The sequence below is a fragment of the Ovis canadensis genome, chromosome 11 (assembly GCF_042477335.2).
Source record: "Ovis canadensis isolate MfBH-ARS-UI-01 breed Bighorn chromosome 11, ARS-UI_OviCan_v2, whole genome shotgun sequence".
NCBI classification, from domain to species: Eukaryota; Metazoa; Chordata; class Mammalia; order Artiodactyla; family Bovidae; genus Ovis; species Ovis canadensis.
In genome coordinates, this window is record NC_091255.1 from 49,238,475 (window position 1) to 49,262,820 (window position 24,346).

Below are 24,346 nucleotides of genomic sequence, written 5' to 3' on the forward strand. Positions count from 1 at the left end.
GGGATCGAACTAGTGTCCCCTGCTTTGGAAGGTGGATTCTTAACTGCTGGACCACCACCAAAAGTCCCTGATAAATTAGTTTTTGATTCAGAAAGAAACAGGAGAAAGATTCCATGTGTTTTTAAGAAAAAAACAGGTACCAAGGGGTGTTCCCAGCTTTGTTTCCTCTCCTGCTCTCACTCTCAGGAGGCTGGACAAAGTCATAGTCACTATGGGCTGTGAGCTCAGTCACAGTGAATTCACTATAAATCAAGTCTTGTCCATATAGACAAGCCATCTACATGTAACTAAAGGGTTTACCTTTATTTGGACTTTTTTTTTTTCAGTGTAAAACTTTTTTCTCATAGGGGAATGCAGAAATTTACTACTTTTGGGGTTGAAGACCATGTGACATGACTACAATATAAGGAAACGAATTTTCTCAAGTGTCTTGTACAAATGAACTTACAGCACTTTATGTACTTTGGTGAGACAGGACCTTATCCGGATAAGCAAATTCATTAACAGCTGTGCAAGGTCACTCCATATTGTCACTACATCATAATAACAAAATTATAAGCTTGCCTTACATAAGAATATTTAGTGCATTAAAAACACTGAGACTCTTTTTTCCAATTTTTTATTACATTTGGACCTTTAAGAAACATATACCATCAGTTATACCACTATTCAGTAAAAATCTATTCTAGTTTTTAGAATGCTTATGTGTCACAAACTATCTTGCTTCCAGTCTCTAAGACTTTACTAAGTTTATCAAAAAGGTTGGCTCTGACCTATGGGATCCTGAGCCTTGAGGTTTTAAATGTTTTGATTATTGTAAAACAATTTCCAGTGGATGAACCTTAATTCCCAGCTGTTTTCTTTCTAGCATGGGCTAATCATTTTGAAGTTACATATTCCATTACAAGAATATTTACTTCTTTCAGTTTTGTGATCTATTCTGTCTTTGGAAAACTCAGGGAAAAAAGTATTTTTTTCCCCCTGTACAATAAAGATGGGTTCTCACCAGAACATATCTGATATTAATTATAGCAAAAGGTGTATAGATAAGTGTATATGTGCCATGTTCACTTTAACGACTATTTCATAAGCCAGTAACTAACTATGGAGACTATTTCTGGATCAATACAATCCAAGTGTGGCTGTAGGTACACTCAACACATTAACACAACTCTTGGTATCTGACACTGACGAAAAATAAAAAAGGGTAAGTGAACAAATACACACTCATACATGATTACGTTCTCAAGAAGCTGCTCTTTGTGGAAGGAAGCAAGAAAGCAGGCCTTCAGGAAGCTGTTGATGGGGACTGGGAAGGCTTAAAGCTATGGCTTTGGTAAGCACCCAAGTGAGCTGTAGGAAGGCATTTGTACAAGTAGATTTGCAGCATCAAAGGAGAATTCTCTAAAAGAGGTGGGCATTTTCTCAGTTAATCTAAATTCTGAGGCTCTCAGCAGTTGAGGGCTAGAAACAAGATCCAAAGAACCATCTTTGCGACCGCTTACGAAAGGTGACTGTGCCATTCAGCTCGTGATGCTAAATGGTCCAAAAGCCTTTGGTGGTGTGATATGGACAAGAACAATATTAATACACAAACCACATAACACCATTAAAACTCAAAAAACATTTTTTCATTTAAAAAAGTTATTTAGAACACATAAAACAAGGCAACATTTATTCTTTTTTCTCGTCTTCTGGTACGGGATCTGTCGGTGGCTCCTCCACGGTTGCGCTGTTGCTTTCTGAGCCAGTGTTGCTATCACTGGTCCCTTCCTCTGCCAGACTGTCCACCCCTTCCTGCCCGCTCTCCTTGTCCTCAGGAGTAGACGTGCCTTCTTCACCATTCTGTTGGCTTTCTGTTGTATCTTCAAGGTGTGTCTCCTCTGTAATCAGACATTTGTCACTGTTAGTTCCCAGACAAAAATTTACACTTCTGTGTTGACAGTCCAGAGCTGCAGCATCCAGTGATAAGGCAGCCATTCACTACATATGAATACACATATCAAGCACCTGAGATGGGCTAGTGTGACCAAGGAACTTTCAGCAGGTTTAAAACAAGCTGGAATTTGGAAAAACAAAAATCCACTTTTTAACTGTAAATTTTGAATCTCAATACAGATCAAGTATTTCTGCTGAAAATTTAGCTTCCAAATTTCAATGTGCTCTAAGTCTAAAGTGCACACTGGCGTTTGAAGACTTATTAAAATTAATTTCACTTAAATTTCATTAAAAAGGGTCAGTAGCAGAACATTTCCAATTACACAGGGACATATTTCTTTGGACAATGCTGTGTGAAGTGCTCGGATTTAATGAGTGAGAAAGCAGGTAAGGAAATGGTATAAGACTGATAAAGTATTTTGTTATAAGTCATGGTAGGCTGTTTTCTGTTATTGCTCCTATAGTCTGAAACGATTTTCTTCAGTTAGGAGGATAAAAATTTGAGTAAAGACCTATGGTGGTGGTGGTGTAGTTGCTAAGTTGTTTCTGGCTCTTTGTGACCCCATGTACTGCCGTCTGCCAGTCTCTCCTGTCCAGAGGACTTCTCAGGCATGAATACTGGAATGGGTTGCCATTTCTTTCTCCAGGGTATTTTCCTGACCCAGCAATCGAACCCAGGTCTCCTGCTTGGCAGGAGGATTCTTTACCACTGCGCCACCTGTGAAGCCCAAAGACCTACAGGCACACTCTCCTACAGGCATACTCTATTCATAGATGACAAAGCAGCGGCAGAGGACCAAGTAGTGTTCCAGTTGCCAAGTGAGTGAAGGAGCCGTACTTTCATCCTCAGGCTCTCGCTTTAACCACAGAACCTGTTCATGCTCCAAATTTGTTACGATAAGAAACATGTTCACACAAAACAGAAAATGATTCAGATAATCAAACTTAAAATCTGACTATCTGAAATGTTAATCTGCTGAATTACATTCTGTAGAAATATCTGGTAAAGATAGCATATCCCACTTAATGCTTTCCAGATGTCCAATCAGAAGTCGTCAGCAGAGCACCAAGGGTGACTGTGGTCCCTCTCAGCTCTTGTGATCACAGTCCAGGGAGCTTTTGGTTATGTTTCCCATGCTTCCTCCAGCTCAGTTCTGTTTACTACACAGCGCACTGAGCAGGGTCAAAACTGCGCGCAGAGCGATCCCAAGATTTCAACCAGTAACTGATTTAATCAGTACTTCCCGTAAGCTTTGCATGTTGTTTGCCTTGAGGCATGTTTTTAGTCAGGAAAATCAGTAAAACTGCAAGTATGAATTTTTCTAGGATGGAATCAATAAACACTTTCTGTGAGACTAGATAGAAAATTTTCAGGTTTTGTGAGTCAGGCTGTCTTAGTTGCAACTACTCAACTACACTGCTGGAGCCCCAAGGCAGCCACAGATAATGTGTAAACAAATGGTTCCAATAAAACTTTATTTACAAAAATAGGTGGCAGGCAGGATTTGGCCTGCAGGTTTTATTTGCCCAACTCTGTTCTAGGACACCAAAGATGACTGATCTTAAGGGCAAGGACCACATGCTGTTTAAACAGTTTTAGCAATAAAGGTTAAAATACTGAGTGCCAATACCATGCCAAATCCAGTAATGATGATTTTATATACATCTGCTTCTTTATCCTTGGGAATTCAATTTCAAGAGGTGGGTGCTAGAATATTTACTAAGCAGGAAACTGAAATTAACTTACCTAGACTGAAGGTCACAGTGCTAGTATGGGGTGGAACAGTACCCAGATCTGTGGGTCCTCCAGGCCAGTACCCTTAACCGTTAAACCACTACATTCAATACTTTATATCCCAAGTAAGGGAATGATATGACTCAATCTGGGCAAATACCCAAGACCTCAAACAGCCAGACTAAAGGCAACACATCACTGCTATTTTGTACCAATACCAACACTTTAAGCGAATCTATTATAAGAGATTAAGATTTAGGAAGAAAGAATGCATATGTCATATGGAGAATAATTCAAGAGGCAAGATTAACAGAGTGACCTCCAGAAAGCACTGAGAAAGGAAAGTCAGAATTAAAGACAGCTGTAAAAGCCCTCAACATTTACTCTGCGATCACCTGGCAGGCTACCTGTCTCCATCGGCATGCTCTCGTCCTCCTTCTTGTCTTCGGTCTTGCTCGCTGCTGGCTCCTCTTCAGGAACGATACTGCCCTGGCTGCGGTCGGCTTGCTCTGCCGCCTCTTTTTCCCTTTCCTCCTGCCTTTTTCGAGCCTGCTCCTCAGCTTGTGCAATTTCAGCGGCAATTTTTTCCATATCCACTTCTACTTTCAAACCACACAACTAGTAGTCAGAAAACAAAACACTCTCTTAGTCATGTTCTTTTCTTACAATCTCTGAATCAGAGAAATTATTCACAAGTGGGTTTTCTTGGCTAAGAACTATATTCATATATATGGCAGGAAAAAAACCAAGCTCTTGTGTCTACAGGAAAGTTGCCCTAGCAGCCATGTAGTATCAAGTGTTCCAGAATAGTTGGTGAAGCAACGCTGAAAGCACTGGCTTATACTCAAGCTTCTGTTTTACATTTCAGGCTGCCAAACACTCTATTTACTTGTTTTCGTGTGAAGTGCAAACTGTGAGCTACAGCTAATGAAGACATTTGATGAGTAAGTTGCAATGAAAATAATTCACAAGTGTATGAGAGTTTAAAATATCAGAGGGTTCTAGAGTCTCAGCCTAGTTCAGGGAACGTGTATACTATACAATGTTTCAAACCTATTGCAACATTGCCAGAAAATGGAAATTATTTTATAAAGTAAAGATCTTACCAGCTACAGCAAAGTTAACCCTGTTTCAAAGTGAATGACACTACATAAAAACACTATTTTGGAAAAAAGAATGAGAAAAAAAAGTAACAGACACAGTGATACAAGTATAGGTAACACATTCCATACCCTTTTAAGCTCATTGTTAAATGAGTCTGTGCTTTCCAGGAATTTCCTCTTCTTTTCTTGGTGTCGCTCCTCTATTTGAAGAAGTTCAGCTTCTAATTTTCGCTGTAAAAGATAAGACCAGGCTTTGTTATTTACTACTAAATTATCTTCTCTAAAGCTAATGTCAAACACAGAAAATATGTCTCTTTTTTTTCAATGGTCCACACTTTTTCACAGTGTGATAAGTGTTTCGCTTTTTAAATTTAAATTACTTATTATATAATGTGCTAAAATTTAAAAAATGTAAAAATGCAGCACAGAGAAGATAACTCATTAACAAGAGTAAGTTAGACAATACTGTCAGCTCTCAGCAATGTTTTGGAAGAAAAATATTTAGTAGGCTAGTAAAAGTTGATAGGATATCTCAAAATTCTTAACAAATACACTTTCCGTCAAAAGGTTCCCTGTTACAGTTTTAATGACAAACTTACTTAATCTCTGGGAAGGGTCTACGCCCTCCAGCCTCCTCCCTGAATCAGGAACGGGTTATATTGGACATAACTATTTAACAGGCACACTCATGCATGGTACACAATCAGGTTACCGGGCACCTACGGCACAGGCCCATCTTACCATAACAAATGTTTTCTGTCTTTACCTGATGAACCATTAAGGACTGGACCTGTCGTTTAAGAACCTGCATTCTAGCTGTTGTGACAACTGACCGAACGTCTGGCACCACACTTTCACTAAGGATTTCACTGATGAGGCGGTGGTTTCTCTGGAAACGGGCGGTGGCTGTATGCTTCATTGAAAAGCCATCATCATAATCTGGAATAAACAACATGATCTGGAAATCAGGTCACCAATTACCATAATTAGCACTTAGTTACCAAGAAGCCATGGTCCTCACTGGTCTAATAAGTGGGTTTAAAGGGTGTCAAAGGAGCACCAGGGCAGTCACTGGATAAAAACCATACAGAGGATACAATGTGTTCACCAGCCAAGATGTTGGTTTTTCTCACAAAATCTTTTAAGTGAGGATGTGCATCTGATATTTGGCTGAAACACAAATCAGATATAACCAAGTGTCTTTGGCCTGGAAATCAACATGAAGGCTGCACGTGATAGCAGTACAGATTTTGCCAAATATTTCACTCTCTGATATAATTCAAAGCTTTTACAGCTGATGATGCAAAGGAACTTTCTGGTGTCTTTGTCACTGTAGCACTTCAAAGTAAGGAAAATGCCCACTGCAGAGAAAACATTACCTCTAGTAATAGCAGTTTCCCAGATGGGCATATATATTTTATCAGATTAAAATAACACTAAGGCCTTAAAAAATGTTTAGTTCTAAATTTTACTTTTAATTTTTATCAATTTATACATGTATACATTTGTTATCAGTGTATAAAGGTATCACACATTATTTCTATTCACTCAAGTTCATATACATATAGTATGGGTCTAGTTTACAAGCTTATTTTTAGTAGCTATTACCTTTGCTCTTACACTATTACACTTTGCCTAAGTGGGTCTTAGGAAGCATCACTATGAACAAAGCTAGTGGAGGTAGTGGAATTCCAGTTGAGCTGTCTCAAATCCCAAAAGATGATGTTGTGAAAAGTGCTGCACTCAATCAGCCAGCAAATTTGGAAAACTCAGCAGTGGCCACAGGACTGGAAAAGGTCAGTTTTCATTCCAATCCCAAAGAAAGGCAATGCCAAAGAATGCTCAAACTACCACACAATTGCACTCATCTCACACGCTAGTAAAGTAATGCTCAAAATTCTCCAAGCCAGGCTTCAGCAATACGTGAACCATGAACTTCCTTATGTTCAAGCTGGTTTTAGAAAAGGCACAGGAACCAGAGATCAAATTGCCAACATCTGTTGGATCATCAAAAAAGTAAGAGAGTTCCAGAAAAACATCTATTTCTGCTTTATGACTATGCCAAAGGCTTTGACTGTATGGATCACAACAAACTGTGGAAAATTCTGAAAGAGATGGTAATACCAGACCACCTGACCTGCCTCCTGAGAAATCTGTATGCAGGTCAGGAAGCAACAGTTAGAACTGGACATGGAACAACAGACTGGTTCCAAATAGGAAAAGGAGTACGTCAAGGCCGTATATTGTCACTCTGCTTATTTAACTTACATGCAGAGTACATCATGAGAAATGCTGGGCTGGATGAAGCACAAACTGGAATCCAGATTGCTGGGAGAAATATCAATAACCTCAGATGTGCAGATGGTACCACCCTTATGGCAGAAAGTGAAGAAGAACTAAAGAGCCCCTTGATGAAAGTGAAAGAGGAGAGTGAAAAAGTTGGCTTAAAACTCAACATTCAGAAAACTAAGATCATGGCATCCAGTCTCATTATTTCATGGCAAATAGATGGGGAAAACAGTGAAAACAGCGGCAGACTTCATTTTTTGGGGGCTCCAAAATCACTGCAGATGGTGATTGCAGCCATGAAATTAAAAAGACGCTTACTCCTTGGAAGAAAATTTATGACAATCTAGACAGCATATTAAAAAGCAGAGACATTACTTTGCCAACAAAGGTCTGTCTAGTCAAGGCTATGGTTTTTCCAGTGGTCATGTATGGATGTGAGAGTTGGACTATAAAGAAAGCTGAGCAATGAAGATGCTTTTGAACTGTGGTGTTGGAGAAGACTCTTGTGGTGTTGGAGAGTCCCTTGGACTGCAAGGAGATCCAGCCAGTCGATCCTAAAGGAAATCAGTCCTGAATATTCATTGGAAGGACTGATGTTGAAGCTGAAATTCCAATATTTGGCCACCTGATGCGAAGAACGGACTCACTGGAAAAGACCCTGATGCTGGGAAAGATTGAAGGCAGGAGGAGAAGGGGACGACAGAGGATGAGATGGTTGGATGGGATCACCTACTCAACGGACATGAGTTTGAGTAAACTCCAGGAGTTAGTGATAGACAGGGAGGCCTGGCATGCTGCAGTCCATGGGGTCACAAAGAGTTGGACATAACTGAGTGACTGAACTGAACTGAACCTTCGGTCTTATCACTACCAGTTTTTGACATATCTGCTAATAACATGTGCTATTTTTTGTTAATATTTTTATTTAAATCAACTAACTTTTTAAAAAAGTGCTTCCTCTTAAGCAATACACATTAAAACAAAAGTTCCTCTATCAGAGGCGGGGGACCATACTGTAGCAAACTCTACTGCAAAGGCCCTAACTGTGTTGCTGTGTCATTTTAGGACATCCCTTCATATCTGGAACTTAAGTAGTTACTGAAACTCGGATTATCAGAAATACCACCGCTATGAACTGTTGTGCCGATTATTTTTGTTTTAAGTAGTTGCTGTAGGATATTACTTCTGAAATTAAAATTACTGGAACAAAAGATACCATTAAAAAATTGTGACTTTTTTTACTTAAGGGAGTTTTTCATATTCACACTTAGGATTATGTACATTTGTGCTAGGTTATCCATCCAGGTTTCCTTTTTATTACTGTTCTTCTTTCATATGTCCCCAGTGTTGATCACTGGTAAATAAAGTCTTAGCAATACGGGCTTGTCTTTCCTTTTTTAAAAAATGTATTATTTTTTGGCCATGCTGAATAGCACGTGGGATCTTAGTTCCCCGAACAGAGCTCAAACCATTGCATTGGGAGGGCACAAACTTAACCAAGGAAGTCTGCACCCGTCTTTCCTTGCACTTTAGCTGGCTGATTTATTTTTGGGTAAGGGGAGGGTAGGTTTATATTTTCTAATTCACCAGGTATTTACTTGATCTCATGAATATTCCCTTTCTAAAAAAAAAAAAGCCTTCACTATTTTGTGAGGATAACTGCCTATGTCCTGTAGGCTTGTAGGTCTTCTCTATTAAGAGAGCAGCTGCTGTACTTGTGGACCTTCGGCCTTCCTCTTGGTTTTACGTACATTTCCACCCCGCCCCCCCAAGTCTTCCTCTTGCTACTCTGTTCTGGGGGTAAAGTCCAAGGTCTAAAGTCATCCTTATCCTGGCATCTTAAGTATTACTGTCCTTTGTTACTGCCAGCTCTAGTTCTAATATCCTATTTTAAACTTAAAAAACATAATGGGCAGAAGCCTGAGAAACAGAGAAGGGCTCTCTTTTCAAGACTATTCCTTAGTGAGTCTCTTTCAGGCCCGCTCCACGTTCATGCTGTTTGTTACCTTCACCTAGTGAAAACTTTGTCTGATTCCTACTTATGGCTTCTACATCCCAAGTCTTTGTTCCCACTTATTACTGACCTCCCATCCTTCCAATAGTTTGTAAACTGGATCTTCTATTTGTTTAGTTCTGTGCTTTTTTCTTGCATTAATCATTCAATCTGACCAATTAAGAGTTTGCATGTGCCCGTGTGTCTGTAGCACAGCTGACTGCTGAACATGCTTGATTCTCTCTATTCCCTATTCTAGTCTCTATGTTTATTAGATTTGTATTTATGGGGATATTTGTCAATATTCCAGTCCTTTCTTTTAAAGGACTGTTTGTGCTTTTTCTCGAAGTATTTCAGTTTATTCATGTCTTTAGGTGGTATTAGTGCTTCTTTTCTTAAAGGTCTCTTCTTTAAGGCCTTATAAGCTTCTTTGTTTTACTACTTTAAAATGGGATCTTAAATTATTTTCCTAATGTTTCTGTTGCTTGCAGCTAGAGCTTCCAACCTCTTCCACATCACAGCAGCACACGAGGAAAATGATTTGTATAGCATGCGTGCTATGTGGATGAGTACACTCATAGCGGGAGGTGCCTAGCTCTGAAGCTCCTTGCAGCCTCAGACCCCTCCTGGCTGCAGAGAAGCGGAAGCGCACGAGCACACCTGCAGACTCTTCATAGAATGCCAATTAGGAAGCTCCGCTCCACGTGCGTGTGTGTGTGTATAACATTTGTACGTGTGTACCCTCGTAGGGCTTCTTAGGTGGCCCAGTGGTAAAGAACCTGCCTGCCAAGCAGAGACGTGGGTTTGATCCCTGGGTCAGGAAGATCCCGTGGAGGAAATGGCAACCCACTCCAGTATTCTTGCCTGGGAAATCCCACGGACAGAGTCTGGCGGGCTACAGTCCATGGGGTTGCCAAAGATCCAGCGTGACTTGGAGACTAGGCAGTAAAGCACCCTTGTAAGCATCATTATGAGTTGTATTTATGAATTCTAGTTGGATTTCGGAATTAACTAGAGTTCAAAATGTCTCTTCCCACTCATTAACTTTGTAGCTTAAGAGCCTTTAACTCAGCTGATTTAAGGAACCAATAACAGTAACCTGAAGGCATTTAACTTTTAAAAGCAGCTGAGGTAAGGAGTACAAAGATTTTGATAAACAATAGGTAGTTTTTGCTATTGTCTGCACTAAAAAAGGTATTTCTTTTTCTTTGGGAAATTTACACACAAATCTTAATCAAAATAATTATTTAAAATATTGAAATGGCACTTAAATTATGCTCTGTTTGCCATTTCGGATAGGAAACAAAACTTCAACTTAAGAGATTTCTCATATTTTAATTCTCAGAGAAAGCGTAAACAAAGCTCCACTTTTTTTTTTTTTTTTTTACCGTCTGGGTCTTCAGCAGGCTGAATGCTCATGTAAGGTTCTCCTTTCTCCATGCGAGACTGTCTCTGTCGACTTTCTTCCTCTAAAGCAGCTTCTGCACGACTTTTCGCATTTATGTAAGCAAGGTACGCGGGGGAATTATGGTAGGCCTTCATAGATTCATTGTATTCTATCTGAAATTCAAATGTTTCTCTGTTTTAGAATTAATATTTTGCAGGTTATAATGAATACTTACATTATCTCATTTGAACATCAAAAGACAGGATAACTATCTCCTTCTTACAGACAAGAAATCTGAAGTCTAGAGAAACTGAGTGACTTGACCCAGGCAGATGAAGGCTCAGCTGTCTGATTAGATTGTATGTTTCTTTTATAGGTAATAAGCAAGTGTTTACGAACTTTATCTTGTACCTGTCCCACCGTAGTTCCCATCCTACCTTTTCTGCTTCGTATTCGTTTAAATATTCTTGTTTTTCTTCATCGGTGAGATCTCGCCACATGCCACCAATAATCTTGCCAATCTCCCACAACTTTAGGTCAGGGTTGGAAGCCTTTACTTGGTCCCAGACCTTGAAAAAGAAACAGTTCAGATTTTAGTACTGATGCCTAAAAATACAGACTTTACAAATACTTTTTAATATAGAAACCTTTACTTTAATCATCAACAAAGGCACAAGGAATAGTCCATCAGCCTGCTGCAATAATTATCAAGGGTCCTCCGCTGGGTTACTTTAAGGCAGATTTCAGAAACCTCCAAACACTGCAGACACTTATCATGAAATAACTCTACACAGTCTGTCTTTCTAAAAATTCACGAGTTTAGAAGGAATGAGGTTACGGCGTGTAATACAACATAACATATCGTCAAATTACACATATAATAATTATGACCAAAAATTTCAAAATTTCTAAGTAGTAGTGAAATAGGTAAATGCTCATCTTTAATAAAGGTATCAGCTATACTTGTTATTTTGAGAGTCATGGAGGTTCATCATCTGTTCCCCCCACCAAAAAAAAAGAAAAATTCAAGAAAAGTATGAAGAAAATAAAAAGAACCATAAGTTGATTGTTTATAGATAACCACTGTCTTCTAGGCTTTTTTTTTTAAAATTCAAACTAACATGTATTTCCTATTATTTTTATAAAAATAAGATACCAGTACTTGTAGTCTCGCATTCCTTTTTTTCACCTAACATGTTTCTCAAGTCATTAAATATTCTCCAAAAGACTAAACAATGCTGGCTACACAACTTGATCTTAAGTATTGTAACTGTTTATTATGTACACATGTACATTATTATTATTTTTTGGCTATGCTGGGTCTTCACTGCTGCGCAGGCTTTTCCCAGCTGCCCTGAGAGGGGGATACTTTCTGGCTGCAGCGTGCGGGCTTCTCGTTGTGGTGGCTTCTCCTGCTGCGGAGCACAGATTCCAGGCACGTGTGCTTCAGTAGTTGCTGCTCGGTAGCATGTGGGATCTTTCTGGACCAGGGCTCGAACCCTTGTCCCCTGCACTGGAAGGATGATTCTCGACCACCGGAACACAAGGGAAGCCCTTAACTGTTTATTGAATCATTTTCTTGTTGGATTTTAGTTCTGGAATTTTGAAATCAGAACTAATGTCTTTAACAACTGTAATCCTGTATCCTCTCCTCGGACTATGCACTGAATGGCTGGCTAAGTCCGTCGAACCTTGATGTAAAGCAAAGAGCAAAGACTGTGGTCCTCGGTCCTTTCTGGCTCCAGGGCACCTACCTTTCTGCTGTACCTCATGTAGGGCATCAGCGGCTTATCTGGTGGCTTTGGGGGTTTTGGAATCGTGATACCAGAGGACGCCTAGAAAAGAGTTAAATACGTTCATTACTCAATTGCTAGAAGTTCGCCAGCAAACTGAAAAGAGAGTCCCTTTAAAAATTCTAATGCGCCTTTCTTCTACTCGTCCATGGATACAAGATTCTTATATTTTCTCCACTGAAAATAGCTATCACTGCAAATTCAGAAACGTTCACATCAAAAGAAAATAAAGAAAATGACTTTAAGCACAGAGCTTTTTAATACATTACTTAGCAGTTTATTGCCACTGCTTTGACAACCTGGCTGTAAGAACAAATGAAATATTACACAATTATCCATACAGCAAAAATATATGGTTATACATCAGATGTCCCACATTTAGGACATTACCTGGCATCCTTTTATTTTGCTTAATTTACCATTACATATACAGTCAACACTTGATTATCTCACCAGAAGCTGAACCCGATCAGCACTTACCACATCTCACACTGCCCACTGGGGACTATTTACTATTTGTACCATTTCAGGAACACATTTCCACATGAACAACTACTACCACCACAAAACCTACTCCCTAGATTCAACAATGAAAAACAAACAAACAAAAAACCTTCTTACTCCTTTGATATCACTAGAGCTTTTATTCTTCTTAAGGTTCTATACCCATATCTATTTTTTTTTTTTAAATAAAGGAGATTAGGAAGTGTGCACTTAAGTCATGCCTTTTTTGCACTCTTAGTCACAGCAGAGGAGTGAACAAGTTTACCAGGAGCAGAGAAATGACAGAAACAGGGCCTGATTAAGTTATTTTGAGACCATATGTTAAGAAACTCCTCTTAATTTTTTTAAAATGCTGATTTTTTGGGGGGAAGACAGAGAAAAAAGAAATGGGAAACAGAAGGTGAGGAAACTAAAAAATAGTTTTTAAAAAGGTAAAGACGAAAGTGGGTGAGAGAAAGGCAAAAGGGAGAGAAACAGAGGAGATGAGCTCTTTCTAAAGGCTAAATCCAGGCAGGAGACCAAGCAGCCCCGTGGGCACCGCCCCCACACACCTCCAGTACAGGAGAGCTGCTTCTGAACCTACTCACACCTCTGCATACACTGCTGCATTTGATCAAGGGCCCAGCATCAAATCATGGCTGAATTACATTTGTTTCCCCCACATTTCTGGAAGACTCCTGATATTGATTTTCCTGACAGGCTGGGAAGGAAGGCGGCTTCCTTCTAATTATCAAAAGATAGGAATCAACAAATCTTTATAAGAAAACTAAGGTGACATTTTCCTCCCTTGCCTTTATGTGTTGTGGTAAAACCAGATGGAAACCCCCCACCCCAATTCTCAGCTGAGACTCCAAGTCTAACCTTATTTTTCATCCAAGGGCTCAGGGAAGAGTGTGTCTGTACCCCTTCCACCACTTTCAAACAATGCTTCTTCTTCCTATGAGAAGGGTCTCCCTCCAGCCCTATATACTTGTCAGTAACTCTGCTTCTTCATACATGAACTTATGAGAAAGCATTTCATCTCTGCAGCAGTATTCCTCTTTCCACATCGCCCATGTATTCTTACCACACAGGATGCTGATACCTGTGTGGACAAACCCTGCTTTTAGCCAGCAGTGGGCAGCAGGGTGAAGTGAGACACGGGGGATGGACACTGTCAACAGAGGCGGTACGAACAGCCAACAGGAGATCTGTCTGAGGGCTGCAGGAGTTCTCTGGTGGGTGGGTGTGGATTTCTACAAAGCTAACCTTCTGTCACGAATTCAGAGCAAGAAACACATGAAAGTCTGAGTCTTCATACATAAAGTTACTAGAAAGCACTTCCAACTCACAGCCAACACAAACCTTCAGAATTTCATGGAGTGGGTTCCAAATGAATTAAAACACTAAAAACAAATTACAATAATATTTGCTCCTTGATATTTTTCAAAGAGCTGCATTTTATAACAATGAATTTGCTTCTTTTTTTTTCTCCCAAAGGAAGGTATCTGGATCATTTGCATGTTGAGGTCATATTTTCATTACATTGACCAATTTACAAATACAAACAGAACCAAACCAAAACAATAACAACAACGTTAAATTCTAGCTGGTTTTTAGAACGTTAAAAGTTAATATCACTCAACAGTCTTAATTTATTAACCATCTCAAACAGACATCTTTCTAAAATGTCTCAAACATTACTCTTCACCACCCTCGCCCCCCCCAAAGCAGTTTGCACTGTACATAATTATAACCACTGCTCTGCTATAATCCCCTGGTTTGAGGTATGAAAAACTGTCGGTTCCTTTATTAAATGACCTGATAGTTTTAATTTTGGGAGGCATGTCTCCTTTTTCAGCTGTTTCCTTCCTTGCTGCTGTCAGGAAACCTACCTCCAGCAGCAACTGTCCCCCTCTCCAAATGGCAATGAGTCGGGGGAAGACAACTAATTATTCTAGTTAAAACTGCTTACAACAGAGGAAGGTCCCCTGTGAATAATAAAGTCTATGGTTTAGTGAAATTTTGGCTACTTGAGAGATTTGTGTTATTTCTTCCCAATTTTCACCTGCTTCTCTGGTAAGATCTTATCTAAGGTTTTCTTCTGGGATGAAATTCCCATTAAAGCACAGAAATGAACTGTTCTTAACATTCTGTCTCAACCTGTTTTCATGTAGGTACTTAAGAGAATGTTAATCAGCATCTGATGAAGAACTGACCAGAAGTGAATTCCACTTTATAGCTACCATCAGCACTCCAAAAAGATTTCAACATGCTTATATATATAAAGTGTTTATTGTCTCAAAACTCTTCAAGCTTTCTGGAGTCATCGGGAAAACCATGTGTTTGTGGATCCTATGGGAAGCTACTTCACAGGGTGTCATCAAATCACTCCTTCAAATCAATGACTTCAGGTGATTTGCAGACAATAATACCAGAGAAGCTCCCCCACAAAGTAACACATAAATGGGGTCATATTAAAATAACACTTTTATAAAGGTCAAAATCAGAGCTTAAATTAAATATACAGACAAAAAGAAAAAGGTAGTTTAAAATTTTAGGCCTAATTTTTGTAAAGAATGATTACCCGAGAGGTCACTAAACGCTGAAGGCGTAACACAGGCTAAAAGCCCCCACATTTCCTTCAAGTCTACACAGCACCTGGATTACCCTTCAATATGGTGTTGAGAGGACAATACTACAAATAAAACAACTATAAAGAACCAGAACATCAACATTTCCATGCCCAACAGCCTTCCCATACTAATCTACCCTAAAGCTAGTGCTTACTCCAAATACTGGGCTCCAACAGCCCCAGGAAGGAATGGGGAGAAACAGATAACTGGCCAAGGCTGAGACAGCGACTCTACCTTCCTGTTCCTGGTAAGTCTCCACTGAATGATACCACTTTATTAACAAAGGATTCCCAGATACATCCCAGTTGAGAACAGAATGCTTACAGAAAATAAAATACAAATGATTCTAATACTACCGTTACCACCATTACTTTTCCATCAACATAGATAATCAAGAGCTGACTGTATAGAGCTATTAAAATATAATCATTCTTTTGATTATTACCATGAATAATTTTCTGTATTAACATAAATGATCCAAAATTGATTCTGCCCCTTAATTAAAATAAATGTTCTTTATCATTTGATAACTTTGCCACCCATTACACTTGTCAAACACCACATTCAGGCCAGGGGAAAAACAAGTACCAATGCACATAGAAACTGTATGCATTGTAAAATGCATACATACACACACTTTGTCAGAATCCTTTTCAGATACCATGAAATATGCATGGCACATAAAACTTGATATGCTTATGAAGTACAAATTATGTAGAAACAATGAAATATTTAGACAAACAAAACCTATCAAGCTAAGCAATATGCTTACCAAGATAGACATATAGTTTGGTAGTTACAAGCTTTCTGTTCTAGCTTGACTACAGGGTGAGAGGGCTTTTCTGAAGTCACACTAATTGAATTATTTTTGAATACAGCAAACAAAAATCAGGTATTGAAAAGTTTACAGCCATTCTGGGTTGTATAAATTCTTACCAATTCACATTCCAATGTATGTCGGCATTTGGCTTTTGGATTTATTTGTTTTTGGTAAATAATTTTTACAGTTATTTGGTTTTTTTGGTACCTTAAATTTCCTTAAATGAAGTTAAAGACAATTTTAAAATAAAAAGTCTGACGTTAAAAAAAAAAGTTTGAAGTACATCATCCAATTTTGGTATCTCAGGCTGATTATTTAAGTGAAACATCTAAGTTTCAGCAACCATATCCTTTATCCTCTGAACTATAAACGTACTTCTGGTTGTGGATATGTATAGTCTGGTAACAAATTAATTTCGTTCAGCTTTCATTCTGCAATTCTTTGAATTGGCACAAGTATCTTTTTAACTAGAGAGAAACGAATCTCAGTTACGACAACTGTTAAATCCAAAAGACAAATAATTGTGTGCAGCAGTTCAAACTGGTAGAATAGCCCAAAAAGGCCAGGTCTATAAGCCCAGTCTTTATTAAGAAAATAGTTCTTGAGCCTAATGCCAAATACCTTAAACGAAAGATACTCTTTGCCTCAAAAAGGGCATCTTAACCATAGGAAATCCTAGGTTTGTCTACATAGAGCACTACCATTAAGTGCCCAAGGCTTTATCTCTACCCATCACCAAACAGAATGGATTCTCCTTTTCTTCTATATACATACCCAGATCTTACTATTTTTTTGTTTGTTTTTCAGTATAAGATTGTACAATGAATATTTAAAATAATCTAAAAGCCAGGTTAATTTTTTTTTTTTAAATGGCTGTGCTGATGACTCAAAAGGACCTAAACCTGAAGGCATTTCTGGTCAATTCCAGTTGTTTGCTGGATGCTGTAATAGTTGATTCTCCTACCGTGACCCGGCTGTTGGTGCCCGGGTTCCCTCCCAGCCTGTAGTTGTTGTAGGCGAGATGACTGTATGGATTGTATCCCACAAACCCTGGTGTGCTGGGCATTTGCTGATGGAAACAAATGAGACAAAAACACGAATGAGAAATGAGCTCAAACGAGGAAAACACAGAAATGAAAAATGATCTGCATATGGCATGCAAAAGCAACCTGAATTTAAACAAGCAATGATGTGTTGTAATTGTTCTTTTTTTTCATTGAAAAACCAGTCTGCAAGTGGTTTTTGTTTTTTTTTGTCTCTTTCTGTCTCTTTGCAGGGGCCAGTGGTGTTTGTATGTGTGAATGTGTGTTTGTCTTTCAGGATAAGCAATACACTGAAGTGTCGTGAACATTCAGGATCACTTTATGGTCAATATATGGAATAACAACTTAGCGATATATGTCTGAGATTGGAAAGCTTGAAATGTGATAAACTGGGAGTCTGAAAACACTTCACATGCAAAACAAAACATGATTTATTTGACAGTCATGTGAATGCCACCAATGCACTTATCTACCAAAAACAAAAACAAGAAGTGGACTGCTTCCGAAGACAGCTTGAAATCATTTCATGTAGGGTGAGAAATGAGAAGAGATCCAAATCAGGAAGCCAGCAGTCATCAATAGAAAAAAACATATGTGGGAGTCAATGGATGTCACATACATGATTTCAAAACAAAGACTTGTAAGAAATGCATGGATTTCATTCTGGGGGTACTGTCTGATCTTTTTAACCCAGTCATTCTTTTAAAGGCTTTCTCTTCCATCTCTTCTTTGATCCATCTTCCACAGGTCAATCACGAACAATTTCTGCATTTAGTTTTAATGTGAACTACTTCTCTAGTAGATAGACTTGAACTTTTTTTTTCTCATCTGATTTCCTGATAGCCCTGCCTCTTTCCAACCACAATTGCTTGTTGGAGCAACAGAATTTTCAGCTTTTGTAAATTATGTGTTGATGTGATCACAAATGGGCTCTTATATAGCAGTGCCCTTCGTGGTTAATAAAATGACATCCAATGTTCATGAGAATCAAAGTCTAGTGCATAAGAAGGATGTGGCAAAGAGAGACCAAAAGTAAGGTATTTGACCTAATGAAAGTCAATCAAAACAAGGGACAGTGATTTCATTTTAACATGCAATTAGTACCAATGCTGAATTGTATAATGTAAAGTAAACAACACATCCCAACTAAGCTGTAGCTATCATCAACACAATTTTCTAAAACATGCCACTGCACATATCCTTAGTGTCCAAAAAAAAAAGACATTCAAGCAGATCAATCATTTGATATTCTTTACAAGAGAACAAGTGATCAATTTCTAGTCTATGTAGTTATAGAAGACGCAAATCAAGCATATATAAGTAGGCAAAACACAGATGAAGTATCAAAGGCACAAAAGAAGTGTATGTTACTTGGAGTGGTGGTACGTTTGGGTGGTAGTGGTGGGTGGAGGTGGTGGTGGTGGTGATGGTGGTGGAAGAAGAAATGGAAATAAAATAAAGGAGGATAACTCATTCAATATCCATTCTGTTGGATGTACTAACCCCTAGTCTTCTGTATATTATGTGTAATGTAAAATTATAATGGTACAGAAGTATGATTGAAGAAAGGTAAAAATATCTCTTTCTATATTTAAGAAATCATAGGGTTGGTTTCTGAGCTATTTCTATTATCTCAAAAAAGTTAATGTCTTCAAGATAATATACGCTGTTAGAGGCAGTATTTGCGTCAAAATGACACCTTCAAAGGTTGCGTTCGCAATGATAATCACTGTTCAATATTATGAGGCAATAATGTAAGAAAATTAAGTAAGGGAACTTAAAAAAAAAATTGAAACTAAAACACTGCAATTATACCATTTCCAAAAATGAAGTACATGGTTAGCTCTTTGAGGTCAGGAATCTCAATTGTTCAACTCCACCTGTATAGCCACTAGCAGAGTGCCAAGGAGATGGTACTAAGAAATGTTCTTTAAGAAAGGAAATAAACCAAACACAGGACTTTAAGATCTACTGGAAGTAACTTTAGAAACTGTACGTTATAGAAAGTTGAGATGTGATACAGTATCCCTTTTTAAAAGCATCTTACTAAGGAAAAACAAATTGTTGGTAAACTGAAACATACAGCAGGTTAGTAAATAAAAGTTAATCTAGTGGAGAAAACAAAGTTACACAAGGCCCTAATTAGTTAGCTAGCCTGAAATTTAGGGGTAGGGAGTATGGAAGGAGGGCTAACAGCTTTAGTTAAAGAACTTCTTTTGTAGGATATGGTCAATGTTAACAGTGTTTTTTGTTTTTAAATAAAAAAATAACAAGGAATCCATTTCGGCAAGGCTTGAAGAGTTACTGTTAAATCTGTTTTGTGGATTGGGCAATTATTTTACATGCTGACCAAGCTGGGCCAGAGCTTGCTTGGTGAAAAAAACTAGTTCACTATTATTTATACACTTTGAAACGTATCAAGGCCATAAAACTCAATAGCAGGATCTGACCCACAGATAATGAAATCCTTACTTGAACAGCTTGAAAATAAAGATTTACAATAAGGTAGTATAGAACTGGAAGCTTTATTGTTTGATTTCATGTGAAAATTATATACAGATAGGAAGAGAAAAATGTAACCAATTGAAGGTTAGGTTTAAAAACAATAAATGCCAGAATGAGCATTAATTTCATATTAGCTTTCAAGAATCTTAATAGAGATGAACAAGAAAAGTGTTAAACTTGCCACTTATTTCTAATTAAAAAAAGAACTGAGCATAGGAGGTTGGCATTTCAGTAGTATGTTTCTTTAAATGTTGGGGTTGGTTCAAGGTAAGATGCAGAGTTATTTTATTTAGTAGGAAGTGCTGTTTTTTAGCTGAATTTTTCATCCTGTTGCTGTAATGATTGAGTGACTGTCACTGGAAGACATCTGGGTTTTTGTATCAAGGCCAGACTTGGCTATTACATTAACAAGAAAATTAAAACTTACTGTTGCAGGAGCTGGGGTGGGAGGTGGGGCATAAGATGGTCTTTCTGTTTGAAAGAAAATAAATAACTTCTTGTAAACAACTGAGATATAATACTATGCAACAAAACTACCAATGGTCCTGTTTTGAAGAAAAAAAAATGAGAGTATTTTGGAATTCCCATTTGCTAGGGCATTAGTCTCTTATTAATATAGATTGATAAATATAAAAAATGAAACTTACTTGACATTTTGGAAGATTAAGTTCTCAGTTCCTTAAGAATGAATCTGAGACACTAAAATAAAAAAAAGGAAAAAAAAAGAAAAATAAAGATAATCAAAACTCAGCAAGCATAAGAGAATGTTTTTCTAAAGAATAGGGTAGTTTGATATTTCTTTGTAAAATTACATTATCTTCTAGTAATCAAGCCTTTTAAATATTTTACTAGTTCTTTAGGTCACTCAGTTGATCAGAATTAAATGACTAAAACAAATGACAGGGGATATTAAAAAGTAAAATTAGACATGTACTTGCAAGTTTTTTTTTTTTTTTTTGATACTGAGCCACCTCTTGTATGGAAAACGTTTCGCTGATGCCATGTAAACATTTAATCAAATCGGTAAAAATACAATGACAAAAGAATATGATGTATTATTGGGGCCTACCTCAACAAGGCCTACCAGACACTGACAGCTCCATGATCAGCCACAGCTCTGCCTTCCTTTTAGGATAACAACTTCTTTCTAGTAAAACAGCATTTTACTCCTGAAGGCAGTGGAAAAGGTAACTGGTGTGACAAGAAACTTCACATTCTCTTATAGTAGTAATGGAGCTTCCCTGGTGGCTCAGCGGTAAAAGAACCCGCCTGCCAACGCAGAAGACCTGAGTTCAATCCCTGGGTTGGGAAGATCTCCTGGAGAAGGAAATGGGAACCCACTCCAGTATTCTCCCTTGGGGAATCCCATGGAGAGAGGAGCCTGGTACCCTATAGTCCATGGGGTCGCAAGAGTCAGACACAACTGAGCCACTAAAAAACAACATGATGGTAAACAGCTTCATAACCGCTGGGAATAAATTTCGAGAGTCTACTGGAAAAAACTCTTATTGATCTTTCTTAGCTCAACTCAAAATATATCTCCTCAATGGAGACTTCTGGACCTATCTGTACAAAATTAAATGTTTCCTCATTTGTACTCCAATTTACACAGATCAATATCATATTACACCTGCTAATATGGGGGCTGAATGGAGACAGGGACCAGCTAGTTCATTATTGCTGTCCCAGTACCTAGCTCAATTTTTACCAACTTCAGTCCTAGTAACACTAGCTCAGGACATGACCACACACACGTGAACTTGTTCCTTACCTCACTATACATTACACACCATGTGTACAAAGAGATGAACATTCATTTTCACAAAAAAGGCAAATAACTTCTATGACTACTAGAGTATTTTCATCCGACATCATGAGAAACAAACATGATTTTTTTTTTTGCTCCTGTTTTGTATTTTAAGGGCATTTCTGGAGCATTATGAGTAAGAGGCCTGGTGTGGAAAGAAAGAAATCATTTATTTTCTCAATGGCCCAACCTGGGTCTCCCTCTCTCCTTAAGGTACATGCAGGACACCAGAGTCTAATGCAGATTTCCTTCCTGCTCAAGCTTGGGTGGGCTGTCAACATCCAGTAGGCCTTGCTGTGGGGGGCCCTGATAATATCTGCCACAAGCTCCCAGGTGTGTCACATTTTATTGACACTTTAAAATTACTGGTCTCTTTTGCTATACCATAAATTTCAAGAGTGATCTCGTACAATTGTCCACCACTGTATGCATCTCCGGTGCCTGGCATAAGATCCTGGAGAAGTTATTTGTTGAATACCTTATACGGGACAGGTTTACTACTTTCACACCATCTGGTTTAACAGTCACACTACCAACGAGGTGTGTACTGCTATTGCCATTTTACAGAGGGAAAAAAGGAGTCTCGTTCAGTATAAGTAACTTGGCTCAAGACACAGAGTCAGGAAGTGTCAGAGTTGGGTTTCAAACCCAGGCCAAACTGTTGCCCAGCTTTCGCTTTTCACTCCAAGCCACACCGGGAGTCCTCAGATCGCTGCCTGGGCAAGGGGAAACCATCTTCCTGGGGGTGAGGACCACGGGCTTAGCTTGCCCCAAGGGCTTCCTCTGAGACCGATTCGGTTTGGTTTGCTGTGAAGGTGCACTTTACCAGCTACTCTACTGAAGAGGAGCATGCAGAAGCGCTTTGACCACTTCCGTGGGGTTAGTGGAAGGGGCACTTCTGGCCGCCCAAGAGGAGCTCCAGATGGGACTCTCTCCCCACCCTCGCTCCGCTAGGCCTCAAAGAGGCCGCAGCCGGCCCCCGGCCCTGGTCCCGCGGCCAAGCCTGAACCCCAGCAACCCTCAGCAACCCCAGCCAAGCCAGGACCCCACGCCTCTCCACCCTCCCGACCCAGCCGGGCCCAGTCGGAAACACTCACCCGCGGGCAGAAGAAGCGCCCGCAGCTCCGGCCTCGCTTCCCTTTGTCCCGCGCACGCCCCGCCCCTCGCGTCCCGAGCTTCCGCGCTCGCACTTTCAACACTCTTCTTAATTCCTTTCCAGGCCCCACCCGACTCTCTTCAGGAAAATTAGCGTTCTCGTGGGGACGCGGTGGTGTTTAGCACAGTCAAGGATTTTTTTCAGGCCCCATACGCTCCTCAAAACTCCCCGAAAGTCAGTACTTTGCCAGCCGGGCGCCGATTCGTCACTCCGGAGAGGGAGGAGGTGGCCCGGCCGCGGGTAGGCCCGGCCGCGCGGCCCCCAGCGAGCCGGAGCGGGGACGGGAGGCGCGGCGGGAGGCGCGAGGCTGAGCCGAGGGGGGGCGCGAGCGCGGCCTCAGCTTCCCCGCGCGGGGCCGGAAGGCGGCGGGGAGCGCGCCCGGTCGCCAGTCCCGGAACCTCTGTGGCCGCGCGGCCCGCGCACCACCCCGGCCGGGCTCAGGCCGCGCACGCCCCCCGTCCCTGCCCCCGAGAGTTTCTGGGTTTTTTTTCCCTTCCGGTCTTTTTCTTGACTCTTTCTCTGGGAGCTGGAGTGTATATACTTCACCAAGCCGAGGATGGAGGCGTGGAGAGCCGGGTTTACAGTTTCCGTCCTCCTGCGCGCCTCCCAGGGCTTCCTGCCTTAACCGCGGGCAAGAGCTTTGGCGAAACCAGCACAGATCTTTCCAGCTGTTTCCAAGCGCAAGGCTGGTGTAATTGTCACAGGTTTCTGAGCCAAGGCCCGGAGATGTAAATCTCCTTGCCCCCGGTTGTGTGTCCCTGCAGCGCTGGGCAAGGGGTCTGTGTCCTAAAGCGCCTTGGCTCATTCGGTTTCCTCTGCCAGGAACGACAGTCCTTCACTTTTGGGTTTAAACTCATCTGTCCTTCCGGATCCAGCTCAAATTCTGTCCCTGATGCCCTCCGGGAACTCCCCGCCTCACGCGCCCCTCCTCCTCCCAAATTAACAATTATGGCCTTTACCTAATACATTGTATCAGACTGTGTTTGTTATTCTCAGTACTCTATGAGAGCCTTGAAAGCAAAAATTCAGCCGTCTGCATTGGTCATCTTCCTATAGCCAGTGCCCAGTAAGGCCTTGAACCATTGTAAGAAGCTCAGTAAATCTATATTGAGGCAGGCTATGGTCTAGTCCAGGACTCTTTTCACTAAATCATGACCACGTTGATGTACTAGATAGCAGCCTCTCCTTGGATATATAAACACTTGACCGACGTGCGCCACTGCAGAGAGGGGAAGGATCTGAAATCACTTGAGAATGGTGTTGACGTTTAGAATGACTTGATTCTTCAGCTACCCTTAGCCACCATCCTGGGTGTGCCAGCAGGGACTAGGGTATCTCCAGAAGTATGCAAAGCCAGGGACAAGTGACCCTCTGTCCAGTTCTTCCACCTCCAATATTTTCATGTTCATGATTAGAGATTAGTGAAACTAAAGAGCATATGAAAGGGAAAAGAGGTCATCAAAGGATAATGGGCAGCCTGAGTGGGGCTTGAGATAATGTATCTGAAATTGCTTTTTTAAAAATATAAAAGCATCAGATATATGGGTTAATGTAAGATACACGAAGGCTTCAGCAGGGAATCCCAGTACCTTCTTCCACTGGCTTTTATGGTGGAGGATTGGGCAGGCACCATGCTGGGGCAGGTGCTTGGTTATGTC

The 24,346-nt window shown here is 40.1% G+C and overlaps 1 protein-coding gene across 2 annotated transcripts; it reads right to left on the reverse strand.

Annotated features, from left to right (window-relative positions):
- Positions 1-1,609: 1,609 nt before the first annotated feature.
- SMARCE1 (SWI/SNF related BAF chromatin remodeling complex subunit E1) lies at positions 1,610-23,579 on the reverse strand. 2 transcript variants are annotated; one of them, XM_069543435.1, is made up of 11 exons: positions 22,630-23,579; positions 20,373-20,424; positions 20,153-20,196; positions 17,142-17,246; positions 12,200-12,280; positions 10,883-11,014; positions 10,447-10,618; positions 5,543-5,715; positions 4,906-5,007; positions 4,081-4,291; positions 1,610-1,883 (listed from the first exon to the last, which is right to left on the reverse strand). In XM_069543435.1, the coding sequence occupies exons 2-11, from the start codon at positions 20,377-20,379 to the stop codon at positions 1,675-1,677; spliced, it is 1,236 nt and encodes a 411-aa protein (XP_069399536.1). In that variant the 5' UTR covers positions 20,380-20,424; positions 22,630-23,579; the 3' UTR covers positions 1,610-1,674. The 2 variants fall into 2 exon arrangements, with proteins under 2 accessions (XP_069399536.1, XP_069399535.1); XM_069543434.1 differs by having other exon boundaries at positions 4,069-4,291.
- Between the last annotated feature and the right edge of the window lie 767 nt (positions 23,580-24,346).